At 39.9% G+C, this 17677-nt stretch overlaps 1 protein-coding gene across 1 annotated transcript; it reads left to right on the top strand.

Annotated features, from left to right (window-relative positions):
• The first annotated feature begins 8974 nt into the window (after nt 1-8974).
• Nucleotides 8975-15632, top strand: LOC308407426 (PAN2-PAN3 deadenylation complex catalytic subunit PAN2-like). The gene is made up of 22 exons (XM_080899061.1): nt 8975-9372; nt 9466-9635; nt 9724-9841; nt 9963-10040; nt 10118-10373; nt 10515-10803; nt 10981-11077; nt 11207-11317; nt 11449-11568; nt 11662-11790; nt 11912-12111; nt 12235-12377; nt 12556-12662; nt 12759-12857; nt 12960-13088; nt 13345-13482; nt 13570-13629; nt 13720-13968; nt 14113-14256; nt 14355-14534; nt 14642-14735; nt 15067-15632. The coding sequence occupies exons 1-22, from the start codon at nt 9106-9108 to the stop codon at nt 15249-15251; spliced, it is 3363 nt and encodes a 1120-aa protein (XP_080755187.1). The 5' UTR covers nt 8975-9105; the 3' UTR covers nt 15252-15632.
• Nucleotides 15633-17677: the final 2045 nt, after the last annotated feature.

Raw genomic sequence — 17677 nt, forward strand, 5'->3', positions numbered from 1 at the left:
GGGTGATGGGCTCCACCAGGGCTGCCCTTTGTCACCGATCCTGTTCATAATTGTTATGGACAGAATTTCTAGGCATAGCCAAGTGGCGGAAGGCTTTCACTTTGGTGGTCTCAGGATCTCATCTCTGCTTTTTGCAGATGATGTGGTTCTGTTAGCTTCTCCGGGTGATGGCCTCCAGCTCGCCTTGGAACGGTTCACAGCCGAGTGTGAAGCAGTGGGAATGAGAATCAGCACCTCCATGATCCTCAGCTAGAAAAGGGTGGAGTGCCCACTCCGGACGAGTTCCTGCCCCAAGTGGAGGAGGTCTCGGGGTTTTGTTCACGAGTGACGGGAGAAGGGAGTGGGAGATCGACAGACCGATTGGTGCAGCGGCTGCAGCGATGCGGATTTTGTACCGGTCTGTTGTGGTGAAGAGAGAGCTGGGTGTAAAAGGGAAGCTCTCAATTTACCGGTCGATCTACGTCCCTACCCTCACCTATGGTCATGAGCTGTGGGTAGTAACCTAAAGAATGAGATCGCGGATACAAATGGTGGAAATGGGTTTCCTCCGAACCGTGGCTGTCCTCTCCCTTAGAGATAGGGTGAAATGTTCAGCCATTCGGCCTAAGAGTAGAACCGCTGCTCCTCCACATCGAAAGCAGCCAGTTGAGGTGGTTCGGGCATCTGATAAGGATGCCTCCTGCGTGCCTCCTGGGTGAGGTTTACCAGGCATGTGCCACCGGGAGGAGGCCCCAGGGCAGACTCAAGACATACTGGAAAGATTATATCTCTCGGCTGGCCTGGGAACACCTTGGTGTAGCTGGAGGAGGTGGCTGGGGAGTGGGATGTCTGGGCTTCTCTGCTTGGGCTGCTGCCCCTTCGACCCAGCACCGGATAAGCGGAAGAAAATGGATGGATGAATGGATGTTCCCGTGACAATACCGGGCTTTGTTTCCGCAGTGATTTTAGCACAGTTGTCACGGTTCTGGGTCATTTTGCTATACTGATGTTTTTAAAAGTTATGTTTGACTTTGACTGTATTGTTTCTGTGATGCTTAGAACTCAAATTGCACTGCTGGAAATAGTTTATTTTGATGCACATGCTGTTTTTCTTTTGTTTTGTTTTTTTGCATATTTGCATTATTCGTTTTTTCCTCCTGTATATAAAAATTGGTGTATCTCAAAAATAAAACTATGAAGACACATAAATTTCCCATGGTTGGAAACTATTTTGTGTAACTTTTTTGTATTTACAGTTTTGAGGGATAAGCCTTTTAAATTTCTCTAACTAGAAATATATGTTTAAAAAAACAAAAACAATTTTCAATTTTTTTGTAGTTTATTGCACTTTTTTGCAATTTATGTAGTTTCTATGGACTTAATGCATACATAGTATTAAAATTTGGGCTATAACGGTTGAATTGATATAATGTATAGTAACTTGAAATGCTCCCACAAATGGCGCTACAGCATGCAAAAATATAATAATAATAATAATAAAAATAATAATGTATTGCATTTACATAGCGCTTTTCGGGGCCCTCAAAGCGCTGTAAAATTCCACTATTCATTCACTCTCACATTCACACACTGGTGGAGGCAAGCTACAGTTGTAGCCACAACTGCCCTGGGGTAGGTACATATCGCGCCATCGGCCCCTCTGGCCATCACCAGTAGGCGGTAGGTGTAGTGTCTTGTCAACAACCGAGACTGTCCGATGTAAGCTTTTTATATCAGAGAGGTTTGCAGGAGGGAAAGTGATCATTCAAAATATGAATTTGACGGATTTTTGTTTAAAAAAAAAAAAAAAAAAGAAAAAGTCAAAATTGTTGCATGTAAATGAAGTCATCCTGAGCACTGTAAAATGTTTGTTGTTTGATACCAGGAAGTGGAGAATGTGCACGAATCCATGAAAATCTTGATTAAAACAGATTGAAACCATAATCCATGGATGTTCAGAGAATCATTTAAATTTAACAATTAATTTAGTTTGTTCTTTTCACCATCCACCTTTGAATCTGTTGCAATGCGTATACCATTTCTGGCATTATGCTATCGTTGCTACTGCATGTCTCATTCACTACTACAATATTTTTATTTCACTTACATTTGTTAGGCGGGGCTGTGTGCAGGCAGGAATAGGACCCAAGGTGCAGACTCCGGAGACAGACGTGAACTCAAAAAAGGCTTTAATTCTGAACGCAACATGACATAACTTGAAAAAACTCAAAATAAACTTACACCGGTGGACAGACAAAACACACAGCAAAATAAACGGTAGATCGCGACACGGACACAGAGAAACACAGGGCTTAAATACACAGAGGGAGCAATCAGGGAATGAGTAACAGGAGGGAAACACAGCTGGGACAAATCAGAACTGACGAGACCAAAGAAGCGTAAACTGAACACACTGAGAAAAGACAGAGACCTTCAAAGTAAAACAGGAAACACATAACACAGACTGAACAAAGACACAGCCTCACATGTAGGCACTACAGAGGGAACAGAGACGTGGGACCAGGGCAGACACAAACACTGAGTGGACACGGGGATATAGGAACTAAGGATACACATAGACGCGAACTAGACAAGGGGATGCAGGTGATAGGGGAGACAGAGCAACTAAAGAAGACAGAGACATAAACCATGAGACAGAACTCAAAGAAACCAAAAAACTAGAAAATATGAATAATATCATACACTCAAAAACCCTGGGTCAACGACCCAGGCATCCTAACAACATTTGCGTGGAAACCTTTGACTTGTTTAAAAAAAAAAATCTTTAGTATATTACACAGGAAATCTGAATAATTTGGAACCAGCCATGTGGTCTCGCAACACAATCTTCATACCTTTAACCCCAATTTTTGTAGATAAGGAAATACCTTTACTGCAGAAAAAGTGTTGATGAAATTGAAGGAGAAAAACCTGCACTGCTAAGGCAAGAGGAGAAAGTGAATAACATTGTCTGAAGGAAGCCAGGAGACGTGCAGCTTTTTAAAACTCTCTCTTTAAGTTACCCTCTCACTAATTCGGCATAAGTGCCCTTCAGATATCAGCTCAGGATACTCAGTTCACGGCTCTCAGTTATCACACAATGACTCTCAAACCTTCCCAAATCATGTCTATTTATTCTGAATGTAACGGTTCCCTCTACCTGATGTTTCTGGTACTGCATGGAGATGTCATTTATCTGTTTGCCATCCGTTCTGTCCATATTTACCAACAAAGGAGTAGGGAACATTATTCTTCAACTTTTGTCACTCTTGTAGATTTAATGGTACATATTTAAGGGATTAACAGCTTGTAGCATGTGAAGGGTGTTAGATGTACACCATGATATCCTTGGGTATGGTTTTTTCTTTTTCTTATGAAGTCATGAAATCTAAGCCACAAGGTCCTGGTCTGGTTAGACAGAGTAATGGAAAACTCTATAATGCAACTCTATAAATTAAAAAAAACAAAAAAAACAAAACAAAGCATACACACTCAGTATTGCAAACTGTTTATTTGTAGTAAATGGAAAGTGTGCCATTCAGTGAGAGAGGGAGAAAGAGGGCTGGGTAGTTGGGGACGGTTGATGTCTTTGGTCCATACTCTGGTGGAGGGGACTTTGATAAATCAGTGGGAAAAGAGAAAAAGGCACTTGAGTTTACAGTTGTCTCAGAAAGGTTTTTGAGAAGATGGACAAAGGGTTTACTGGAAGAAATTAATGAACTTTATGTTTTAACCTCCATTAGGCCTAATATGAATATCACATACAAAATGCCCTATGTGAGCACAAATTATATACCTACATATATGTATATACAGTAAGGAAACAAATAAAGGATTGAAAAAAAAAAGAATGTGAATTGTTTGATTTATCCCAGTGGGAATTCTTTACAGGCAGAGGAAAAGAAGGAAAAAAAAACAGGCAGAAAAGTTACACAGGACGATAGTTTCTTTGGCGATAACTTAATATCCCTACAGTTAGGAATGTAAAACAAAGGGTGGTTGAAGGAAGGCAGACAACTTTGCAGATGAGATAATTAATGAATTGTTTAGCATTTGTCCTGCAGCTTTAAATCACTTCATACCGCAGCCCGTCGATGATGAGCTGGCTCAGATTTTGGTACAACTTCAGTCTATACAGATCTTTGTGATGATATAACCCCCCTACCAGCTGTGCATGCACTTAAAAGGAAACATTTTGGGAAATGCGCTCGCCGTCTTATGGAGTGTCCAGCAAGTTTGGATGGGAAGAGCAATTGCCTATCTGAACAGGGTTAGCTTTGCATAGCATAGGCCAGTCTGGCTTTATCCAGCTGTAACACAATGCACCTAATCAGCACATCCGACGCCCATAAATCACATTAAATGTTTTGAAGATTTTTTTTTTTTAATTTACATGTGACTATTTTGCAGGGTCAGGCTGCGTGCCAGAGAACCATATTCAAAAGGGGTGAATTTGTTCCCGAATTAAAGATTTACAACATTTGTAAAAAACAATAACTTTAGATTCATAACTTTACTGCATTTAACGATTCTAGTTTGTTACTTTACACAGCTGCAATAGGATAGCTCACAAGCAGTGTGACAGATGCATCCAGTGACTCTGTTATTGCAGCTCTATGCAGCTGTGACTTCTGTTATTGAGGTGCTTAGCAGACAATTTAGTTACACTGGAAATGAATTTGTATCATATTTTACAGTTATTTGCTTTGAGTCAGTGACTCAGTTGTTTTTATCATATCTAAATGTAAGCTTTTTTATATCAGAGAGGTTTGGGGGGGGGGGGGGGGAGTGATCATTCAAAATATGAATTTGAAGCTTTTTTTTTTTTTTTAAAGAAAAAGACAAAATTGTTGCATGTAAATGAAGTCATCCTGAGCACTGTAAAATGTTTGTTGTTTGATACCAGGAAGTGGAGAATGTGCATGAATCCATGCAAATCTTGATTAAAACAGATTCCAACCACAATGAATTTAGTTTGTTTTTTTTCCGCCAGATTCTGTGAAATCTGTTGCACTGTTCATTTTCCAGCTGGATTTTTGTAGCTTTCTCAGAATTCAGATCAACGTAAAGTTTTTCAAAAGCTGTTATTTCTCTTCTATAAATGACACATTTAGCAAGTTTGAAAAAATTGTCCTCAATATTTCACCTCGACATCTTTAAAATGCTCTAACTGGTAAGGACTGTGCTTCAAGTGCAGCATTTACAGCCACCACCAAAAGTAGTAACTATACTTTAATAGACATGCTTCATTTAATAAAGCTTTAAGTCACATTTGAACGATTTTTTGATATAATGGTGCCCTCTGCTGGATGATCTGCACACTCTTACCGTTTCCACACAGTTGTTTCTAAACGTTTTTGACATTATTTTCATTGTTTTTCGGCTTGTTTTGTTTTGGGAACCATAAAATGAAATTGTTCGAGCTCCTTGTCTGGTCTTACCAACAACTCTACAAGTAAAACTAAACATACAGTTAGTAATGATCCAGTAGATATGTTAAAAAACTACACAACACAGTTATTTCAATGTTCCACGAAAGAATGTGTAAATGTACACAGAGTATAGTAATCCTGTTCAGCTGGATATGTGGAGGTCAGGGATGAATGTGTTGTGTAGTCTCAATAATATTAAAGCAATAGTGTGATCACAATACTGATAACTGGGAGGCTTAAAAACGAGCTATTACAGTCTCAGAAATATTGTAATATCGATAATAATACTAAAATAAATCAGTACGAATATTTTTGTCAATATGTGGCGAGTAAGACAGTCAAGGCCTTTGAACCAGTTCAAGGCTCCGAAATCAACAGATTCTGTGAGAGAGAGGAAGCATTTTTTCAGGGGTATAAAAGTCCAAAGAAAGCCGTAACCTTTTCCGTGCCAGAGTATTGTTTAAACTTAAAAGTCAGTCAGAAGTCACCAAACACTCAGGACTCTTCAGAAGATCGTGAAGTAGACTTATAACACTACGAATGGCTGGTGTGAAGCTGATATCCAGGTCCAGATTTAGTATCAGTCCGCGCAACGCAAAAACCTCTTTTGGCTCACAAAGCTGCTTTCGTGGTTACCCGAAGAGGTGCAATGTTAGTTTTATGATGAATTTACCCGTGTGAGTGGAAATTTCTTTGGGTGATGTACAGTGCGCTAATTCATGTGATTCATATACAAAGATGTAAACATTTAATTTCAGCAATTCCCAGCCAAACGCAGCGCAAAGCAGCGGCGTACACACACAAGAGTGTAAGAAGTTTTATAAAAGATTCTCTCTGAAAACAGTGTGACAGTTCAGATAAATCAGAGGATGCTGCAGGAGAATCAACACGGTTTTCTATAAGGATGAGCTCGTCTGTTAGAAATGGTTGGGACTGACGCCAAATCACCAACTTAAGTTGCGCGTGTAGCAATGTACCTGCGCGAATGGATCTTGTTTTTATTATTATTATTATTATTATTATTATTATTATTATTATTATTATTATTATTATTATTATTATTATTATTATTATTATTATAGCTTTTTCGATCTTTATTATTTATTTTATTTTATTTTAAATTACTACAATCTAAACAGACAGGACCGGTGGACAAGGAAGAGAAAGACGAGAGAAGTTGGGAAGAGGCTCCACAAAGGAGATGGAAAGAAAATAGATGGAACAGAGAGAAAAGACACTAAAATTAACTGGATCACCTGCCAGGGGAAAAACATGCAAGAAGAGAACAACAAAGCAGGGAAACTACAGCAACAACCAACATAACCGTACATTACAGTGAATGCAAGACCGACAAGTTCAGCTCAGTTTTGATGTTCCATAACTGATCAGAATTATTCCTGAAGAGCAGAAACAGAGAGACAGAGCGGGAGCGCAACCTTTCGATCATTATTATTTCGATACCTCTCTCATATTCAAAACATCAATGAAAGAATATCTGATTGGGACCTGATTGAAAAGCTGAGTAAAATGAGAAATGTATAAACAATTTGTTTCATTGTGCATATGGATGAAATATAATGTAGATAAATGGGATAAAGGTTGAACTGAATGTTAACATTCATCAGATCACAGCTCAGGTTGTGTCAAACCAGCAAGTAAAAACATTTTTGAGACACTAGAGGATGTTACCCTTCAGAGGTCCTAAATGTACTAAATGTAATTGATAAATATAAGTTATTAGCCAGTAAATGACTTGGCAATGTTCATGTAATACAAATTTATGTATTATATTTTTCCTGGAGGGCAGTCATTTTTAAAAACAAGATGGCAGCTGCAGTGTAAGTCAGATAAAAGATCAGAGAAGACTTAAACAGTATTTAAATATTCAGGATTTTTCAACATTTAGAAAAATTGTGTTTGAAACTCAAACTAATCTGCTGCACACTTTCTCTAACTCTGCTGCCACAAGGACAGATACAGGAAGTCGCTCAAACCACATGAAACTAATCTTTATAGTATTTGTTTTATTTTACTCCAGGAGCAAAAGATGTTTTCCAAAAATGGGACAAACTGTTGTTTAATTTTATGGTTGGTGTGGTCCTGAGAGTCGTTGAGCTTGTCTTTGTTTTTTAGGGTCACAGGTTTCAAGCTGGTATCAAGGTGTGAATCAGAAGGGTTAAATGAGCCCCGCCTGGTCTCCAACGAGCCTGCCCCATAAAAGACTTTTTCTTTTGTTTCGACCCAAATCATGTCTGTGGATCTTTTCTTTGTTAGTAACACTAAACATGTTAAAAGCTGAATTAAGGCTACACAGGGTTTATTTCCTCGCCCGATGAGTTAAATTCTTTGCTAAAAAAGTTAAAAAGCTTAAATTTTCATGTTCTATTGCTGTGACACAGGTGAGTGGGTCAAACACGAAACAGGAAGTTGACCCAGAAAAGCACAGGCTGAGGAAAATGACTTAAGTGTCTTTATTGTAAGATCATAAACTTGTTATAACTAGTTTGTTGAATAAACCACTGATGGAAACAGGAACATGATGAAATCAATAAAAATGCTAATTTTTGTGTTTTTGAATGTTGGTTGTCATTTATTTTATTCACACAAATGCAGTTTGGAAGAGTGCTGATGGTCCTTTGTTAATTAAAACCAAACAATCACCATTCCAAGATTAATCAATACCACGGAAACAGATAACAGACAATAGCTGAAACTATCTTTAATCAACAGTCAACTATCAGCTTCAATTGAACTGACTCAACCAATGAGGGCATCAAATTTGGATTATATGGTTTCAGCTAGGACTAAACCAAAAGTTGTATTTTTCATTAATTGGATGAGAAAATAAAACCTGTAAAGTTTAAAACTTTAATTTTATTTAATCAATGTTGAACTCTGAGATTAATCCAGTAAATTTTTATTTTAATTGTTACTGAAATGTTGAATTCACCACTGATGATAATCTTTTTCATCTATATGGATCCATTTCCACAACTTTTTGATCACCACTTCAGAACAACAATTACCTGGATACACAGGATCAAGACTGAACTCTGACATTAATCCAGTGAATTTTAACAACAGTCATGCTAAAGGACCACTTAATTGATTAAATCATGGTTAGTTTGTTACAATATGTGTAACATAACTGTCGTCCGACATGCAGCAGATTTGTTGGAGAAGCTCAGAAGAATCAAACTCAACATCTGGTGCATCTCGGACACCAAGGAATTTGGTGCTTTTGACGACATGTTGACGACGGCTGTTAATCAAGGTGTGGATTAAGCGTGCTAAACGAGGTCCTCCCAGTCTGATCAAACTCATTATCTTGGTACAATTCAGAAACAACACGCTCAGGCAAAAACTGGGTCAACCCCCCTCTGACACCTTAATGTGGGCTTAATGATGATATGATGCCCACGTCTCCCAAAGAATTCACACCTGTATTCATGTAAACTCAGCCACACCCACCTTGATTCAGACCCTAAAACCTGTGAGCCTAACGTTGAATACAGGGACAGTCAACGACTCTTAGGACCGCCTTGAATCCCAGTGGAGGTTAAATACCCGGCTCTCTCCACTACTATTTACAGAAGTTCCAGTTCCTCTGCAGGCTGATTTAGCTGAACTCAAGAAGATTTTTGAAGCTCTCAGCACAAGATTAGGTGAATACTGGGCCAACCATCACAGGACTATGAACTCTCCTCACTGGATTCCTCACTGCTCTCCTCGGTGGACTCCTGGGGGACTGGAACCCTCCATGAACTCATATCTGAATCCAAACCTCCACCAAGACATGGGCGTGTACACACAGGAGCTGGCTGTGACCGTTCCTAAACCTGTGCATGTAAGGAAGGGGATTTTTTCTGAGCTGCACAGTAAAGTTTCAGAAGCTGGCATCCCCGTCACTGCAACACATTTTGACCAGCAGCAGGAAATGCTCTGGATGGGAAACTACACGGTAAGAGCCAAAATTATGCTTCAGCAGAGTTTGTTTCTTCTACATTCACCTTAAACGTTGCACTCTGTAATAATATTTGTGCCCTTCTCTTAGGGTCATGTAAAATCCTTCCTTGGACCTACGATGGCACACTACTCTTCTTTCCAAGTGCACGCAACTGATGCCATCAGACACATACAGAGTTTGGAAACAGGCGTGCTGTTCCTTTCTGAGTGCAACCTCAGATGTTACACTCGTGGAGGCCTCGTCATGTTTGATTATCGGTAAGTGTTACATTGACTGTTGATGATCTGAAGCTGTGAAATTATTCCTTATGTTATTGAATTAATGGCCATTTTTGGTGCTTTGCAGGATGGAGAAAGGAGCTGATATGCACAGTCTCCTCATGACTGATAACATGCTGCTCATGGGGGGATTACAAAACTATGTGGTTGAAATTGACATGAACACACTTCAAGAAACTCAAAAAGTAAGACACCAGGCTTATGTTTATCAAAATCCACAACTATCTATGCTTACACCACTGGCACATCATACAACTGACTTCACAGCGAGTGTCTGACTGTCTGCTGTCTTGATTGTCCTTCCAGTTCACAGTGGAGGCACCTGGAGTGACACTAATGCGTCAGACCAATCATTTCTTCGTCTTTGGGCACCCTTCTGGCAAAGTAAGTATCCCCTGATTGGATCAGTTTGATGAGGTTTGGTTTATATCTCTCTAACACTGACCCTCTGCTGATAACAGGTGACCCTTCGAGACTTGCGCACATTTAGGACACAAAAGTTTGACGCATTTCCTGGCGGCCTGTCAGACTTTGATGTTCATGGAAACCTTTTGGCTGTGAGTGGGTTCTCCAGCCGAGGGCTGAATGAACGTTTCCTGATGGTGTATGACCTCCGCATGATGCGAGCTGCAACCCCCCTTTGGGTGCATGTGGATCCATTCTTTGTGCGCTTCCTTCCTACCTACACGTCACGGCTCGCAATCATCTCACAGACAGGTATGAAGCTGGCTTCAGGATTCTTTAGTCCAGTTTTCTGTAGCATAGTCTTACTATGTTTGGCCAATAAATGTGACACACAATTTCTTTGTGTGATTTGTGGCTTTGCTATAACTGCCTGCATTCTGTGTCTTTTTCCAGGTGAGTGTCAGTTCTGTGAGCCCACTGGCCTCGCCAACATGGCGGATATTTTCCACGTCAACACAAACGGCCACTGTCTCACAAGTTTTGAGGTCTCATCCAGCAAACAAGCCTTAGCCTTTGGAGATTCGGGGGGATGTGTGCGTCTCTGGTCCGATACTCGGGACGTTATGTTTAACGTCTACTCCAGAGAGCCCTGCGTTGTGGATGCACAGCCTCAGCTGGCCTGGAATCATAACCTGCAGCCCTGCTCTCCCATCCCCACTGCCCAGGCTACACCCAGCTCAAGGTAACACAATCACTAACGAGACTGAAGAGTTTGCATTAGAGCGTTCATACATATTGTTTTCAGATTCAATAAAAGTTTGTAAGATAATGTCGAGTCTTCCCCAGTTGATATAAATGGTTAGAGTCTCACGTAGTTCCCATTAAAGGTTTCCATCTAAAACATGTTTCTTTTCAACAGGTGGGTTCCTGGGATGGACCCAGAAATCCCACAAACTATTGAAACTGTTGGCTTCAACAGTTATGTGGAAAATCCTTCTGCCTGCCCCTGTAACCAGGTATGTAAAAAAAAACTTGTTTCTCTTTTAAACTGTCATTTTTACAATATTGTAATAAATTTACAAAAAAAGTTAAACCCATCTCCACGTGGTGTATTTTAAGTTTTTTTTCCTGTTTGTTGTTTGCAGGTCCCTGCAAATAAAGAAGGGTCACCTGGTTATTACAACCACATCCCTGAATCTCCAACAGAGAGTGATGAAGAGCCGCTCCTTCACATTGTTCCCGAAAAGTACAGAAAGGTTGGACTTGCTACGTTTCACCCTGGTGTTCATAGAGATACAGTTAATTTTAAGATGTAACAATTTCTAGAGTGTTGCTACAAGCTTTGATTTCCAAAGCATGTGACGAAGATGTGTTTGTTGTGCTTCAGGTGACAATTAAATACTCTAAACGTGGACGGGAAGATTTTGACTTCAAACATTACAACAGGACGTTGTTTGCTGGCCTGGAGCCGCAGATTCCCAACGCCTACTGTAACTGCATGATCCAGGTAAGAAGCTGAAGATTCACAATGTGTACATTTAATTTTTAATATGAGACAATTTGTCAAATGTTCCATGGGTCTTTTATGTTTGCATCTTAGGTGTTATACTTCCTGGAGCCAGTTCGCTGCCTTGTTCAGAATCATTTGTGCCACAAGGAGTTTTGTTTGGCTTGTGAACTCGGCTTCCTCTTCCACATGTTGGATTTGTCACAAGGAGATCCATGTCAGGTAAGTTTCTTTCTTTCTTTCTTTCTTTCTTTTCAATCTGTTGGGGATTACAAGGCTCTTACTTTGAAATCTCATTTTGTTGTGACTGCCCAAAGTAACCTCTAATGTCTTCTTCCTTAAGGCCAGCAACTTCCTCAGAGCACTTCGAAACGTCCCTGAAGCCAAAGAGATGGGCCTGATCCTCTCAAACTATGAGGAGACGACAGGAACAGTCAAGCTAGGTCGCTTAATCCAGAGATGGAATCACTTCATCCTCTACCAGCTCTTCCAGGAGACACAGGAGCAGGAGGATCCACGGGCCTACAGGACGACCAGGAGCAGGTAAAACACATCATTGTTGACCTGCATTCTTACTGGACACTGTCCCAGTCTTATCATTATGTTTGTTTATAAATGCAGAGTTTTCCTTCTGGTTTCTGAAACTGATTTGTGTTTGTGTTGTAGTTCTCTGGGCTCCCCTGGCGACTCTGTCATTAGAGAGCTGTTTTGTTCTGAAGTTGAGAACCGCAGCCCGTGTCTCTGTGGCATAGAAACAGTCTACTCCTCCCTCATGTTGCTGTTCAACATGCATTACCCTGACTCTCAAGGTGAGTCTGAGAGCACTGAGAGCATGGATATCTGTGACTGTGAATTACTCTGTCTTTGAAACTTGAACTATTAATGATTATATAATGGTTTGAATGAATTTAGTTTTTGAATGAGCAGAGGGAAATATCTGCTTGATTTGATGTATACACTGATATTCATTGTACTTTGACACTTCAGGAGAAAGAATAAAGGAGCACGACTTTGCTGAGATCCTGAAGAAAAGCATCTGCCTGCAGCAGAGATCTCACACATGGTGTGGAAACTGTGACAAGTATCAGCCCACAGTGAGTTACAGCTTTCATTCACTCATAATGACAATTCATTTATGGTTGATTGTTACCTGTTGTGCAGGGTAATCATTTCTTTGTGTTACACTGTAGGTGCAGACACGCAACATTCGACGTCTCCCAGATGTTTTGGTGATAAACTGTGAGGTGAACAGCAGCAAAGAGGCTGAATTCTGGAAGGTTCAGGCCGAGGTAAGCCACTGATTCACCGTGTTTAAATACAGTTAAAAGAAACAAAGAAACTGATTTATCTGTTCATTATTTACATGATTGCCCATGTTTCTGTTTTTATAGTACACCTTCAACAAATCCATGCAGAAGACAGATCAGGATCAGCGTCACGTGTGGATCCCCGCCACTCTCAAGATGTCCCTCAGCAAAAGTCAGAGACTGGAGATCAGCAGCTGGCCTGAGGGCGAGGAGGTGAGGACTTTAGATTTTCAGCTGATCTTTGCACTTGAAGAAATAATTGAGTAACTTTTCATCACCAAGTTAAAATTTCACTTCAAGATTAAAACCATATTTCCAGGAGCAATATTTTTAAAACATTATTACACTAATCTGTAGATATTGAACTATAGGTTGGTTTTAGTGTTTTTGTTTCTGTAACACATGAATTTCTCAACTGTTGTGAAATGAAAAAGTTTATCTTACAATTATTTGCACTTTCTGTTACTAGTTAAGTGCTGCTGAACAGGCGGAGGGAGCTTCTCTGTATGACTTGGTGGCCACGGTGCCGCACATCCTGGACACTGGCGCGGGTGGTAATCTGGTCGCACACATCAAAGTGGGTGAGACCTACCATCAAAGAAAAGAGGTGAGCGACGCTTAGATAAGAAAATTTGACATCTGCTGACTACAAAAAGTTTCATTTTTAACATTCAAAATGATTTTATTATTTCAGGGAGTCTCTCGCCAGCAGTGGTACCTCTTCAATGACTTCCTCATTGAGCCGATTGAGCAGGTAAGGATCCTAGATAAGATTCCTGCTTGTTTATTCATGCTAACTTTAATGTGTGCAGTCATTTAAAAATGTTTCTCCTTTTGTTTTCAGACTGAGGCTGCACAGTTTGATGTGAGCTGGAAAGTGCCAGCCATCCTGTGTTACGCCAAGAGAAACTACCACACCAAATACGACCTCCGCAGTGAGTTTCAGCACAATCAGTCTGAAGTCAAATCCGACTTATATCGGACTCAGAAGCAGAGCAAGACAGACGCCACTTTCATCCCACTCACAGTCAGTGAGATGCCGCAGGCTGGTGACCTGGTGGGGCTGGACGCTGAGTTTGTAAAGCTCAGTGAGGTAAGTCTGGCTATGATACCATCATTAATTATAATATAGGATCAAAAACAATTTTAAATATTCCTAATACATATTTTCAGTAGTTCAGCTAATCTGACTCAAGTATTTAAAACAAAATTGACCCCTGAATGTGTGCGTTTGCAGGAGGAAGCAGTGCTGCATAGCGACGGCACCAAATCGACCATCACGCCCAGTCAGATGTCTGTGGCCAGGATCACCTGTGTAAGGGGTCAGGGGCCCAACGAGGGGGTCCCCTTCATCGATGACTACATCTCCACTCAGGAGCAGGTGAGAAGCTGCAGAGAGAAAAGACCACGATGACCTAAAAGAATGAATATATAATGTTTCAAGGATCCACCCGCTAACTTGTCAATTTGTTCTTCCAGGTGGTCGACTATTTGACAAAATACTCTGGAATCGAACCTGGAGACCTGGATGCCACAGTATCCTCTAAGCACGTGACCACGCTGAAGTCGACCTACCTGAAGCTACGCTTCCTCATCAATGCAGGAGTTCGCTTCGTCGGCCACGGCCTGCAGAATGACTTTCGTGTCATTAATTTAGTGGTACGTTATTTCATCTGTTATATATTTCAAATTAGTTCATATAGTTTAGAGATGTTTTTTTATAGATGTGCTTTGATTTTAATGTTTTTTATTTTCTGTTTCTTAAGGTTCCCAAAGATCAAGTTATCGACACCGTCGACCTCTTCCGATTGCCCTACAAGAGGATGATTTCTCTGAAATTCCTTGCTTGGTATTTTCTTGGTAAGTTAGTAGAAACAAAAAAAACAAAATCAAATCCAAATAATCCAAATATGAGTCTTTAATCGAATTAAATCACATTATTACAGTGAGAGGGATTAGGATCCAAATATGTAAACTGAATAATCCGCTCATGTTACCGAAGTCAGTATAGTTCATGATGTTTTAGTTGTCATCAAACCCATCTTGGAATTAAATCTGAACAACAAAGTATTTAGAGGCTTTTTTGAGTTCATGCACTAAAGAGTACGTGTCAATTCCTCATATCCACACTGTAATCTGAAGCTGAACACTTTCATTTTAATCATTCCTGACCTTTTTTTCATGTCCACAGGCCTCAACATCCAGGGAGAAACCCACGACAGCACGGAGGACTCATGCACGGCCCTGAAGCTTTACAGGAAGTACCTGGAGCTGTATCAGGAAGGAGGGAATCATTACGTGACGAAAGTGCTCTACGAAGTCTACGACAAAGGCTTCCAGTTGAACTGGAAAGTCCCAGATTCGGACATGAGATAGTCCGTCTGAGTGGACTGAATGCACTCTCCTTCCATCCACGGGTGCTGCTGTGCTTCCCTCTGTGATGGGACTGTGAGCAACACCATGACCTGAAGATGCTCGGGCTGCTTATTTTGTATCATATTTTATAGTTATTTGCTTTGAGTCAGTGACTCAGTTGTTTTTATCATATCTAAATGTAAGCTTTTTATATCAGAGAGGTTTACAGGGGGGAAAGTGATCATTCAAAATATGAATTTGAAGCATTTTTGTTTAAAAAAAAAAAAAAAAAGGAAAAAGTCAAAATTGTTGCATGTAGATGAAGTCATCCTGAGCACTGTAAAATGTTTGTTTGATACCAGGAAGTGGAGAATGTGCACGAATCCATGAAAATCTTGATTAAAATAGATTAAAACTATAATCCATGGATGTTCAGAGAATCATTTAAATTTAACAATTAATTTAGTTTGTTCTTTTCACCATCCACCTTTGAATCTGTTGCAATGCGTATACCATTTCTGGCATTATGCTATTGTTGCTACTGCATGTCTCATTCACTACTACAATATTTTTATTTCACTTACATTTGCGTGGAAACCTTTGACTTGTTTAAAAAAAATAATCTTTAGTATATCACACAGGAAATCTGAATAATTTGGAACCAGCCATGTGGTCTCGCAACACAATCTTCATACCTTTAACCCCAATTTTTGTAGATAAGGAAATACCTTTACTGCAGACAAAGTGTTGATGAAATTGAAGGAGAAAAACCTGCACTGCTAAGGCAAGAGGAGAAAGTGAATAACATTGAAGGAAGCCAGAAGACGTGCAGCTTTTTAAAACTCTCTTTAAGTTACCCTCTCACTAATTCGGCATAAGTGCCCTTCAGATATCAGCTCAGGATACTCAGTTCACGGCTCTCAGTTATCACACAATGACTCTCAAACCTTCCCAAATCATGTCTATTTATTCTGAATGTAACGGTTCCCTCTACCTGATGTTTCTGGTACTGCATGGAGATGTCATTTATCTGTTTGCCATCCGTTCTGTCCATATTTACCAACAAAGGAGTAGGGAACATTATTCAACTTTTGTCACTCTTGTAGATTTAATGGTACATATTTAAGGGATTAACAGCTTGTAGCATGTGAAGGGTGTTAGATGTACACCATGATATCCTTGGGTATGGTTTTTTCTTTTTCTTATGAAGTCATGAAATCTAAGCCACAAGGTCCTGGTCTGGTTAGACAGAGTAATGGAAAACTCTATAATGCAACTCTATAAATTAAAAAAAACAAAAAAAACAAAAACAAAGCATACACACTCAGTATTGCAAACTGTTTATTTGTAGTAAATGGAAAGTGTGCCATTCAGTGAGAGAGGGAGAAAGAGGGCTGGGTAGTTGGGGACGGTTGATGTCTTTGGTCCATACTCTGGTGGAGGGGACTTTGATAAATCAGTGGGAAAAGAGAAAAAGGCACTTGAGTTTACAGTTGTCTCAGAAAGGTTTTTGAGAAGATGGACAAAGGGTTTACTGGAAGAAATTAATGAACTTTATGTTTTAACCTCCATTAGGCCTAATATGAATATCACATACAAAATGCCCTATGTGAGCACAAATTATATACCTACATATATGTATATACAGTAAGGAAACAAATAAAGGATTGAAAAAAAAAAGAATGTGAATTGTTTGATTTATCCCAGTGGGAATTCTTTACAGGCAGAGGAAAAGAAGGAAAAAAAAAAAAACAGGCAGAAAAGTTGCACAGGACGATAGTTTCTTTGGCGATAACTTAATATCCCTACAGTTAGGAATGTAAAACAAAGGGTGGTTGAAGGAAGGCAAACAACTTTGCAGATGAGATAATTAATGAATTGTTTAGCATTTGTCCTGCAGCTTTAAATCACTTCATACCGCAGCCCGTCGATGATGAGCTGGCTCAGATTTTGGTACAACTTCAGTCTATACAGATCTTTGTGATGATATAACCCCCCTACCAGCTGTGCATGCACTTAAAAGGAAACATTTTGGGAAATGCGCTCGCCGTCTTATGGAGTGTCCAGCAAGTTTGGATGAGAAGAGCAATTGCCTATCTGAACAGGGTTAGCTTTGCTTAGCATAGGCCAGTCTGGCTTTATCCAGCTGTAACACAATGCACCTAATCAGCACATCCGACGCCCATAAATCACATTAAATGTTTTGAAGATTTTTTTTTTTTTAATTTACATGTGACTATTTTGCAGGGTCAGGCTGCGTGCCAGAGAACCATATTCAAAAGGGGTGAATTTGTTCCCGAATTAAAGATTTACAACATTTGTAAAAAACAATAACTTTAGATTCATAACTTTACTGCATTTAACGATTCTAGTTTGTTACTTTACACAGCTGCAATAGGATAGCTCACAAGCAGTGTGACAGATGCATCCAGTGACTCTGTTATTGC

Source organism: Rhamphochromis sp. 'chilingali' (genome assembly GCF_963969265.1).
Source record: "Rhamphochromis sp. 'chilingali' genome assembly, chromosome: 12".
Taxonomy (NCBI): Eukaryota; Metazoa; Chordata; class Actinopteri; order Cichliformes; family Cichlidae; genus Rhamphochromis; species Rhamphochromis sp. 'chilingali'.